This window comes from Galeopterus variegatus, unplaced genomic scaffold (assembly GCF_000696425.1).
Source record: "Galeopterus variegatus unplaced genomic scaffold, G_variegatus-3.0.2 Scaffold1242, whole genome shotgun sequence".
Taxonomy (NCBI): Eukaryota; Metazoa; Chordata; class Mammalia; order Dermoptera; family Cynocephalidae; genus Galeopterus; species Galeopterus variegatus.
In genome coordinates this window covers 271,061-282,923 of record NW_007727353.1, presented here as the reverse complement: position 1 = coordinate 282,923, position 11,863 = coordinate 271,061, and the positions used below count along the sequence as shown (strand labels likewise).

Genomic DNA, 11,863 nt, shown 5'->3' with positions numbered 1-11,863 from the left:
CAATCCTATTTCACAATTAGCAAGTCCACAAGAGCACATTAATAATAAGGCACATCTTAATTAAGGTCTCCCTCCTACTTGCTTCAACAGGTGATATAGGAAGAAGGTGGTCCCATGAGCTCTAGACGCCAATGGCCTGGGTCTGCACTCTGAGAGACAGTCAAGACAAAGGTATTGTGTCCAGAAAAGAAATTTCAGGTAAGACTTATGGCTCAGAACTACATAAATGAAGCGGGTTTTTTCCTTTGAACATGAACTGTTTCTATTCATTAGCTTTCTCCCATTCTCCCGATTTCATGAAATTTATGTTAAGGTTTAGAAATATTCCCAAATTAATTGTCAAGTACCATGACCTTTGTTTGGAGACTTCCTCTTCCTCTAGGGTTTTTTGCGGTGTAAAACCTGTACATAATTTAGAAAATGCAACATATTTAGTACAATTAAGTAACCAAAATCCAGAAAAGAGATCTGTTCTTCTATTGTGTTTAGAAAAGATAAAATTTCCCTTCTAAGCTAGTTTTGACAACATTAGGTCTTCTTTTTTTGGTGGTGGGTGGGCGGCTGGCCGGTACCATTTGGGGATCCAAACCCTTGACCTTGGTGTTATAAGGCTGCACTCTAACCAACACTTGGTTTTTCTACAGTATTCTTTCTAATGTTCTTATAAGACAGAAAAACCTAAATCATAATATGGGTACTCTTAAACTTATTCTGTTAATCCTAAAACATGTTTGAATAATAAACTTATAACTGGGCAGGATCTAGAAATGCTTTATTTTATTATTTAGTGTAATCATGGAATTAAACAGTGGTCTGTCATTGGGTACCCAGGTTAGGGTCAAAAAACTTAGATATAAATTAAACATACTACATTCATGTGGTAGAAAAATCAAAAAACACAAAATAATAGCATCACATATGATATGAATTGTGACCCTTGGAGTTCTGTAACTTGGCAGTCCTGTATATTTCCCCTTCCCACCTGCTTTTCAGCCTTATCAGTTTCTTATATATTAATAAGGGAATCTTGAAATATAAAGGTGAGGAGGAGGAAGATGGGGATAGGAGGAAAGAGAATGGCAAAAAGAGGGCAGGAGATAAGAATGTAAGGATGGATGAAAGAGGGGAAAGACTGAGTCCTTATATGAAGGATTAGTACCTTTTTCCTAGCACCCTTTTGCAATTGTCCTTTGTGTGTGCATGAATATTTGTATATGAATAGAAGAGGAATAAATGGGAAGAGTAAAGGAGGAACAAAGACATTTATCTGAGGAACCTTAGTGGTGAGCTACTGGGAATTTTTAAGCATGTGCGTGTATTGCTTGAATAAACTTCTTTGTATTGCTTTTTCTTCTCATATCACTTTTATCTAGTCTCAACGAAGTATATTCTAGTATTTTGAGGTTTAGATTTTAGGAGAAAATTCAAAGCTAATAGGTATAAATATTTGTGGAAGAAAGGGAAGCAAGGATGCAGTCTTCTACCACTTTATACCAGCCACAAGCTAACCTTCCTCCAGCACAAATTGGCCTGATGAAATCCAGAATTAAACTTTCTCTCTGCACTGACCTGCCTCAGACTACAAGTAGGCCCGTTAAGTGATTATGAATGATTTATAACGCTGCCTGGCAGAATTTTCATTGACTCCAACTCTTCAGCAGGTGGCAGTGTCTCCCTTGTTCCTGGTGGGTTTTAGCGTTTCCTTCCTTTCAGTGAACACAGTCCTCACAGTCTCTTTTCCTTTTTCAACACACATATGATGGCTGCCTCCTTTATATCCTTGTTTGAAAGACACTCTCCCAATGATATTAGGAACTAAGAAGGAGGAGCAAATTTGCAGCATGAGGCAATTCATGTTTTCATGCTTGATCCTTAAGGCACTAATTCTCATGGGCTAATTTTGGGATACTTAAGGGCAGAGAGTGAGCATCGTAATCATATTGTTCACTTATCCTTGTCTTACCGCATTCCAAACTCTATTTTTATCTTAGGCAGTCTCTTTGTTCCCTTCATTCGCTCCTGTCCAAGGCTTGAAAATGTCATTTAAAGCCATCTCTAGTTAAATTTCTTTCTAATGAACTTGTTTAGGTTCTATAAAAGCTAGATGTTCTTTCCATCTTTATTTACTGATCAGATATCGGGAAATTTCCCAAGCTCCAGTTAAATATCCCTCACTGAATAGCTATGTAATCTGGGCATGTAAACCCTTTGGGTCTCTGTTTCTTCATTTGTAAAATGGTATTGGTAAACTAGGGGATCTTTTGAGGTTTCTTCTAGCTCTTATACTCTTGGATTATAAAGTAGTCTGTCACTGCCTTGAATGGAAGAAGGTGGTGGTACTGTGGTATCATGTGATTATTTCTGGAGGAAATTTTCTTTGAGCAGCAAAAGTCATTAAATAGTATAAAGACTGAATCTAGTCGAGACAGTTGATCTAGGGAAGGGCGGGTACTCGGGATAAGATACAGGCTGTCTACTACACAGCGTACTAGACGTGGCAGATATTGCCATGTATTTCTATGGTGCAGCAGACACCAAACAGCTGTTTAGTCTTAAATGATGGAAATTCTTTAGTGTGCTCTTTTATTTAAAAATGAAATTAGAGTTAAGCTCCCTTCCTGATTATTTGATATTCTTTTGATAATAGACATCTATTTTTAGTATTAATTATATTGGATGAAATCACTTTTTTACCTTATAACAATAATAAATGATCATTGTAAAGAAACTTTAAAACTGGGCTGGCTGGTTAATTTGGCTGGTTAAAGTAAGGTGTTGAAAACACCAAGGTCCAGGGTTCCTGTACCAGCTAGCCACCAAAAACAAACAAACAAACAAACAAATAAAACCTTTAAACCATACAGAAAGCAATAAATGAAAAGAGAAATTCCTTTCTCTTTGAAGCCTTCCGTCCCCATCCTGCTCTCAGAGATAACCAGTGTTATCTTCTTGTTTATTCTTCCAGATATTTGCTATGTATTTATGCAAACACATGTATCTGTCTATATATATATGCACACACATATATAATCACTTGTTTTATTTTATTAAATTTTAATAAAACTTTTGGGAAAATATATTAGTCCTAGAGTAGAATTATGCATGTAAAATGGATGAATAAGCAAATTAAAAAATTAAAGGATTAAGGAGCAAAATAGAAAACAACAGAAAACATTCAGTTGCTAACCAAATTGTCAACTGATAGTGAGGATATTTTAGGCAAAACTTACCTAAGAGAAGGGCCATGGAAAAATTGTTTGCTTTGGGGAGTCATTTATAGGGGAGAGGGCTAGAGTCATTGTGAAGATGACCACCAACAATTACTCTATGCCTCTATATGCATGTCACCCTCCCACCAAAAGCTGTAGTCTATTTTGTCTCCTTTGAATCTTGACCCTTTTACTTGCTTTGGCTAACAGAAAGAGGCAAAAATGATGCTATTACAGTTCTGGACCTAAAGCCTGGCAACTTTAGTTTTTGTTCTGTGGGAAGATAACCACAATGTAAAGAAGTCTGACTACCTTGCTGAAGAGAGAGGCCTTATGGAGGGAGTGTGCCTCTGGAGGGTAAGGGGGCTATGGACATAGATAGGTCTAGCCAGCCCCTAGCTATTCTGGCCACTTTAGCTGGGCACTAGACATGTGATTGAAGCTGTCTTGGATCTTCTAGCCCAAGTCACCACTTGCCCTGTTCATATTGCAGAAGGTGAGCAAGTAAATAGTTGTCGCTGTTTTAAGCTACTATATTTTGGGGCAGCATGCTATGCAGAATACATAACAGAAATTGGTGTCAGAAAGTTGGGTGCTGGCATAATAAAAATCTTTTAGTACTGGCTTTGGGACCAGGCATTGGGTAGATGTTGGAAAGGTGATGAGGGAACTATAAAAAAAAAAAAAAAATTTGGGCCAGCCTGTGGCTCACTTGGGAGAGTGAGGTGCTGATAACACTAAGGCCACGGGTTCAGATCCCTATATAAGAATGGCTGGTTAGCTCACTTGGGAGAGTGTGGTGCTGACAACACCAAGTCAAGGGTTAAGATTCCCTTACCAGTCATCTTATTAAAAAAAAAAAAAAAGTGGGGCCAGCCTGTGGCTCACTTGGGAGAGTGTGGTGCTGACAACACCAAGTCAAGGGTTAAGATTCCCTTACCAGTCATCTTATTAAAAAAAAAAAAAAAGTGGGGCCAGCCTGTGGCTCACTTGGGAGAGTGTGGTGCTGACAACACCAAGTCAAGGGTTAAGATTCCCTTACCAGTCATCTTATTAAAAAAAAAAAAAAAGTGGGGCCAGCCTGTGGCTCACTTGGGAGAGTGTGGTGCTGACAACACCAAGTCAAGGGTTAAGATTCCCTTACCAGTCATCTTATTAAAAAAAAAAAAAAAGTTTAAGGGCCAGCCCATGGCTCACTTGGGAGAGTGTGGTGCTGATAACACCAAGGTCAAGAGTTCGGATCCCTATATAGGGATGGCCGGTTTGCTCACTTGGGAGAGGGTTGTGCTCACAACACCAAGTCAAGGGTTGAGATCCCCTTACCAGTCATTTAAAAAAAAGTTTAATATGGTTTAAAAATTTTTATTTCAAAACAATTTTAGACTTACAGAAAAGTTGCAAAAATGGTACAGAGTTCAGGCATATCCTTTATTCAGCAGGGCTAATTTTAATAACTTATTAATAGCCATAGAACAATTATCAAAATCAGGAAATTAACATAAGGTACAGACCTTATGTGAAATTCACCAGTTTTTCCAGTAGTGTTCTTTTTCTGTTCAAGGTTCCACATTTGCACTTAGTTGATATATCTCCTTAGTCTGGAGGGCAGACTCTTAATGGAGGCTATAAGAGTACTGAGGAAATTACTATTGGAGGTTGGAGAAATGGCGTTATGTAGTGGCAAAATGTTTGGTAAAACTTGTGTGCAGTAATACATAGAAGATAGAAAATGTACCTAATGAACTTGTGGATCTGGCAAAGGAGATTTTCAGGCTGAATGTTCAGCGTCAGTTGGCTTCTTTTAGTGATGTATGGTCGTATCACAAGAGAGAGGTGTGCTAAAAAAGGAACTATTCAGTTTTCAAGCAGAATGTAGAAGAAATATAAAGGGCCTGGGAGAGTTTCTTTAGTCAGCAAGTGTCACAATGTAAGAAACGGCCCCAGGGCTTGCCTGTAAAATGTGGCCTCAAGATAAAGATCCAACCAAGATTCTGTGATAAGACCTCAAAAAGATTTAAGATATTGCTTCTCCTCTAAAAAACAGGGCTTCTAAGAATCTTCAGGACTGTCCCACAGCAGCCACCTCGACAGGCCCTAAGTAGAGAGAGGTTTGTTTTTGAAAGAATTATAGATGTTACTTTGTGGGCAAGGAGTGTACCCCAATAAGAATCATAGAAAACTCACAAAATTTTAAAGAGAATCCTATAGACAAAACTGCCACTAGGGTGAACTAAAGAAGAAAGAGACAGTTCAAAATGAAAAAAAGGCTGGCCAGTTAGCTTAGTTGGTAAGAGCACAATGTTATAACACCAAGGTCAAGGGTTCGGATCCCAGATTCTCTTACTGGCCAGCTTCCAAACAAACAAACAACAAACAAAAACAAAACAAGGGCAGGAAGCAGGCTGAGAGAGCTATTCAACTATAAAGGGAAGGCAGTTTCTTTGGAAAAGGAAGATTGATTCAGAGGTCCTAACCTGGACCCCAGAGGATGGAGCCAAGAGCTACTAATAACAATATGGATTAGGAAACTACTCCCAGGAAAAAGAACCAGGCCTTAATGGAGAACTAGTTCCTCACAGGCAAGGTGACAGTGCATAGTTGATTTCAGAACTGCTACAGACTAACAACTGCTATGTGCCTTCCATTTCCCTCTTTTGGACAGGAGTGTCTATTGTAGTCATCCTATCCCTGTTTCAGCAATATATGTTAGATATGTAACTCTTTTTAGTTCACAGATCTCCATGGGAAGAGGTGCAGCATCAGAAATGCTTCATCCATATCTAGGTCTAGTTTATATTACTAGATTCTGTACTTTAGAACCAATGCTCTACAGAATGATGATTTGGGGGGAGGGGAGTGAGTATATTTTGTATGTCCGTGTGTGCGCATGTGTGTATGTGTGCGTGTGCACATGCACATGTGTATATTATTGTAGCCACAGGAGGGATCATGGAAAAGTGTTTCCAAATATGGCTGCCAAGAATTCCTCCTATCTCAGCCACTATTTTCATCAGGAAGTGGAGTATCTTTCCCCTCCCTTTGAATCTAGGCTGGCCTTGTGACTTGCTTCAGCAATGCAACAGAAGTGACATTCGGGGGCTTTTGAACCCAGGCTTTAAGAGGCTGTGGAGCTCTGCTTTCTCCCTCTTGGGATCAGGCCACTGTGTAAAGAAGCTTAGTTTGGACCACTGAATGATGAGCAACCACAGAAAGAGTGGGAGGCCCTTAACCATTCCACCTGCTCCAGCTGAGGTGCCAGACATGTGGGTGAAGCCATCTTGGACATTCCAGACCCAGTCAAACTCACGGCTTAATAAAGCACATGTCTGATCCTAGCTGACAACATGGGGGAGCAGAAGTGATCAGCTATGCCTTTTCAAATTGCAGAATTGCTAGAAAATAAAAGGTGGTTGTTGTTTTATGTCTCTAAGTTTTAAGATGATTTATTATGAAGCAATAGATAATTGAAATAGTTATCAGATGTTAGGGTATTTTTTAAAATTATTTTTTATAAAAAGATGACCGGTAAGGGGATCCTAACTTGACTTGATATTGTCAGTTGTCAGCACCATTTTCTCCCAAGTGAGCCAACTGGCCATCCCTATATAGGGATCCAAACCCATGGCCTTAGTGTTATCAGCACCACACTCTCCCAAGTGAGCCACAGGCCGGCCCTAGATGTCAGGGTATTTTTTTTTATCACTTTAACTTTACCCTATGGGCTGTGAAGATGTAGCAACAGTGTCAACCAAAGTCTTGAAGTTTTCAAGGCTAAATTTCATAAAGATGGACTGTATATGCCATAGTCATTACTCTGTCCACAGAGCTCAGCATGGTACTGGGACATACCAGACTCCAAGCATTAACTGATTGAATCATTAAATGAATGAATGTTGGTAAGACCTTTCTATCATCAAGAAGACAGACAAAAAAGATACTCTGAACAGACTTTGCCCCAAGCATTTTCTCTTTCAAAAAGGTACTCTTTGTTTATAGAAGAAGTGATGCCTCAGAGGCCAGAAGGATGTTCTAAAGGGAAAGAATTGTAGGAGTGAGGCAGTGATCAACCGTGACTCCTTCTCAATGTCCCACCTGTACTTACACAAATGCAGGCTACTCTGTGAAGCCCCAATACCCACTCGTCCATCAAAATTACATTTTTCTACTATTGGAATTGCTAAAAAGAAAAATATGTGTTCTATAGGGCCAAAGTTAGAGTTAGTATTAAGGGGGTCAAAGTAGAATGCCCAATAGCCAATGTAACTCAGAGACTAACACAGTCAAAGCTGTCTTGTTATGTTAGGTCTTTTTTTATCACTCCTTGGGTCCAAATCACAATTTCTAAATGCCACTTGGACACAGTGGGTCCCTGGTCTGCTCTGTGGTTCCACCAGGAGCACCCAAACAAACTCTTATTGCTCTGAGAGTGAAGATTTCATACAGTACACCTCTCTATTGAGATGTGAAAAGTGACTCTAAAATAGCTTCAGGACAGATTTAGGAGATGGAAAGCATATAGACAATAATGGAAAATTCTCTTTCAGGATATAGTTACTTGCATGACCCATAACAGTGACTTTTGGAGAATGTCTTGGGAAAACTATCTTTATTTAAAGAACAATATTTGTTATTAGAATAAACGAAATAAGGGAAAAGCCTTCAGACCCTTGGAATAATGGGGCAGTTTAAATTCAACCCAATAATTATTTTTTTATTCTATATTATTTAGAAAACAGTAGTTAAACAGATAAAAATAGAGAAGATTGCTTAAAAATTAAAGCCATTGATTTAGATCTTTTTTTTGAAAGGTCACTGTGTGGGAGATGAGAAAGTCACTATAGCGATCAGAGTGTTCACACAAAAGACATTTTAGCAGCAGGCCCTAAAAGAGCACATCAACTATTTATAGAACCCACATCAAGTTGTTGGTCATTTACTTATCAAAGAAAGTAAGAAAGGAATTTTCTTTAGATATTCTTTGGGTGTAGTAACAATAGTTTTGGGATCAGCTGTTAGAAACTATAATTAAAGCCGTTTTATCATGTTCACGAATCATTCTATATAGTTGGCCTCCCTGAAGCTTTATATAATTCTCCCCTTTGTTATATATAAGCTTCTGTTGGCTAGGGTGTTCTGAATCCAGACAGGTAAGAAACTGAAGTGGTTGGAAACCCGTGTATTGTATATCTGTACATCCAAGCAGGTCTTTTCAAGTGAACTATAAAAAATTTATTTTTAAAAAACTTTCTGTACATTTGATAGGGCCAGCTATTGAGAGGTTTCAGTCCTACCTCCTAGGTAAAGAGATCCCTTGGGTAGAAGGAAAAAGTGAAAAAAAAACAAAAATTGAAAAAGGATACATCAATATTTCTTTCAAGAACATACTTAACAGTGGGAAGGGGAGGAGGTTTTTATTCAACAACTTCTAATAACCACCTGATGTTGCTGTCAGGCTGGCCAAATATCTGCCAAGGTCAGTTATTCTTTCATTCATCACTAGAGAGAAGTAGAGGGACCTGATGTTTAGAGAAGCAGCAAAACCCATTTTCTGTTTTTCTTCTTTTAGCCAGATGGAAGTGCTTACGACTGGTCTCATTTTCCAGCACTTTGGTGCTGGTGATGCACATCCTCCCTGCTCCAGAGTAACTCTGTGTCATGGGAATCAAAGAGGATCCTCTCTCCTCACGCCTAACACCAACAGGAACAGGAATGAACCATTTCATTTTCTTCCAAAGAAGTGTATTTCAGAGCTTCTTAGATGCTATGAGACTAATTGTCACAGAAGGTAGGCTCCAGAAGAGCAGCAAAGTAGGGCAGTGGTAATAACAGGGACTCTGGGGACAAGATCAGCAAACTGAGAAACAAATGAGAAACAAAGGGGACATTTTACCCCTCCCCAATGTATTACCCTTCATTAACTTCATCTTCATTTCCCCTTTCCCCACCAAGCAGAAGCGGATACTCAATTGAGCACAGCTCAGGATTTTAATATGCAATCTAGTAGAACACCTAGACATCAGGGATTCATTTTCGGTTATTTGTAAAATAAAGAAATCCCTGAACCTGCCAATCCCTGAACCTGCCAGGCTCCACGGGGGAAAAAAAATCTCTAGTTCACACTAGGCTGTGTGGACAGGATTTGCATCTTCGGAAACCAAATGGAGGCCTTTCTCCTATTGTTTTCAGGTTGCTCTCCATCTCCTTTTCCACTTGTGGTCCCTGCTTCCCCCAAGCTGACCAGAACCATGCACAAAATCAGCCTTTAATAAGTATTAATATGGAAGCTTCAGCAGGTTGCTAACTCCTACAGGGCTATCTTAAAAGGATGTTATATATGAATGCAAAGTTTTATGGAGCCTCAGAGATCCCTAAGAACACTGTAAATATCTCTGGTTTAATTAGTAGTCCTGGAGTTAGGTAATGGCCTGAGACTTTCTGAGCTAGGCCTCTTGGGGTTTCTAGTCTTCAGGGGCTGTTTGCGACTATGATGTGCACATATACAATCTTTTTTTCTCATACACTGCATAAATCCTCCTTTAGATCTTTTTAGTCATCTTCTCACAATTATTACAATACACATGCAAATTGATTCTCATTCTCCCAACTTTGGAAAAAGGACCCAGGGCCTCAGCTTTGGTCTCAAGTCAGATATTTTTGGACTCAGTCACCTTGAATTCTTCCCCAGGGAAAAAATAAAAAGAAAGAAATTCCTACATTGGTGTTAATTAATGCCCATTTTCTCCAAGCAGAAGGTGGACTACTTGCTTTGTAGCTGATTAATGTCGGGAGAGCGAAAATGCACTCCAGTTCTCAGCATTTCTGAATCAGCTCTCTCACGGGGATAGGTCAACCAATCGGGGCTGTAAGCAGACTTGACAGGTTTATTCTGGCTGACGGCCATTGACTAGGTTTTCCGACCAGTTAAGTCACTTGGCTGAGTCTACTGTAGGTGGGGCGCGCTCACCAGCTCAGAGGTAGTGACTGGAAGTTTGTTGCACCATTTGCGAATCCAAGCAGCGGGCTGCAGCAGGAGATACCCTTGTGCCCCGCGAACGCAGAACCGGACGGGCTCATCTTAAGGGGCAGGGCACCAGCAAAGAAGACGCGCCAGACCTCTAGCGCCCAGCGCCGTCTCCCACGGTTGGGAACGCGCCGTGCTGGTCGATGCAGAGCAAGGAGTTTCAGTCTCGGCCCTTTGATTTACTCTGTGGGTAACAGTCGAGGGGTGGGACCAGCTTGGGGACTTTCTCCGTGGTCTGCACCAGCGGGGCGTGGAGACGGGGGCACGTGCTTGGATGTGGGTGCTTGTGTAACCAGCTCCCCAGCCGCTACCCCTATAGAGCTCCCGCAGGAGGCTCGTCTGAACCCCTTTTCCCGCCCTCCTCAGTTGGCAGGAGCACCCCGAGCCAAAGAAGAGAAGCACTTGACTCTGGAGCAGGCACAGGGGAGTGGGAATTTGGAAAGTTCCCCAACTAGGAACACACGTGACCTCCTCCTGAAAGTAGTTCCGACTGTGGCCCGTGTATCCTTCCACCTCCTTTTGAACCCTCCTAGGTCTCCTCGCCCCGCCCATCCGCAGGGCTGCAGCTTCCTACCGTTCTGTACTTTACGCTCGGGCCCAGTAACACCGGCCTTGAGCGTGCACGGTCCGGCCGGGGATCGTGTAACCTGGCCCCGGCAATCCATCCTGCCGGGTTTTCGCAGCGCCACAAAGGGGCGGGGCGAGGTAGCCTCTATGGACCCGAGCTTGAGTTCGACGCATTGAACAGACTTGGAGCCCGAGGGGCAGAGATGCTCCCCTCTCCAGGGGGCAGTGAAGGGGCCTATGGGGTGCGTCCCACTCAAGAGGATCCGTTTTTAGTCCACCTAGACAGGTGTCCTTTGGGACCTGGAAATTCAGGGGCGACGTGTTCACACTCAACGCGCTCGGCAGGGAGCTTTCATTTTTAGGGCAAATGAGCCGAGTCGCCGGCAAGCGAGACGTGGGGCGGTAAAAGGGAGCCGGATGAGGTGATACACGCTGGAGACACAATAGGAGGTTGTTCTTTGTGCTTAAGACTGACACCTTGAGGACATGGTGGGGGAGGGGGAGGACGTGTAAGCAAAGGCAGCTACAGTTAAATCCCTGCAAACGAGTGTGATCCGACGGCGGTGCAAAAGGAGAGAGTGAGAATGCAGACCATACCGGGGAAATCAGGGGCGGAGGCAGGGGGAGGGGCTTCCTCGCTGCAGGGACCGTCCCTGCATTTCCCTATACCCTGACCCGCGCGGTCACCTGGTCCTTTCCACCTGTGCACAGGTAACCTCAGACTAGTCAGTGACACTGCTCAACGCACGCGTCTCAGCTTTCATCATCGATACCCCACCCCCATCCCGCAACAGCCAACCCTGCCTCCGGCTTGGTTTCTGAGGCTCAGCTCGTCACCCGCGCCCGGCGTTGCTGCAAAAGCAGTCGCGGCAAGTGCCGCTACAGGCGGGCGCCTCGGAACCAGCCCGAGCGAACCCCCGGCAATCACTTTGGGCATGCTCAGCAGCGCCTGCAGGTTAGGGGCTCTCCGTTCGCACCGCGAACTGCCGCTCTCGCCCCCTCCTACCGCCCCTGCCCTCCCCTCCCCCGGCGCGGTCCCGACCGCCTCTAGTTTATCGCGGAGCTA

General features: G+C 42.4%; 1 protein-coding gene across 1 annotated transcript; it reads right to left on the bottom strand.

The window, feature by feature from the left end:
* Positions 1-10,390: 10,390 nt before the first annotated feature.
* On the bottom strand, positions 10,391-10,895 carry KLLN (killin, p53-regulated DNA replication inhibitor). Its single transcript, XM_008575813.1, is given in 3 exon segments — positions 10,391-10,539; positions 10,542-10,604; positions 10,607-10,895. Coding segments are annotated over 3 exon segments (501 nt in total).
* Positions 10,896-11,863: the final 968 nt, after the last annotated feature.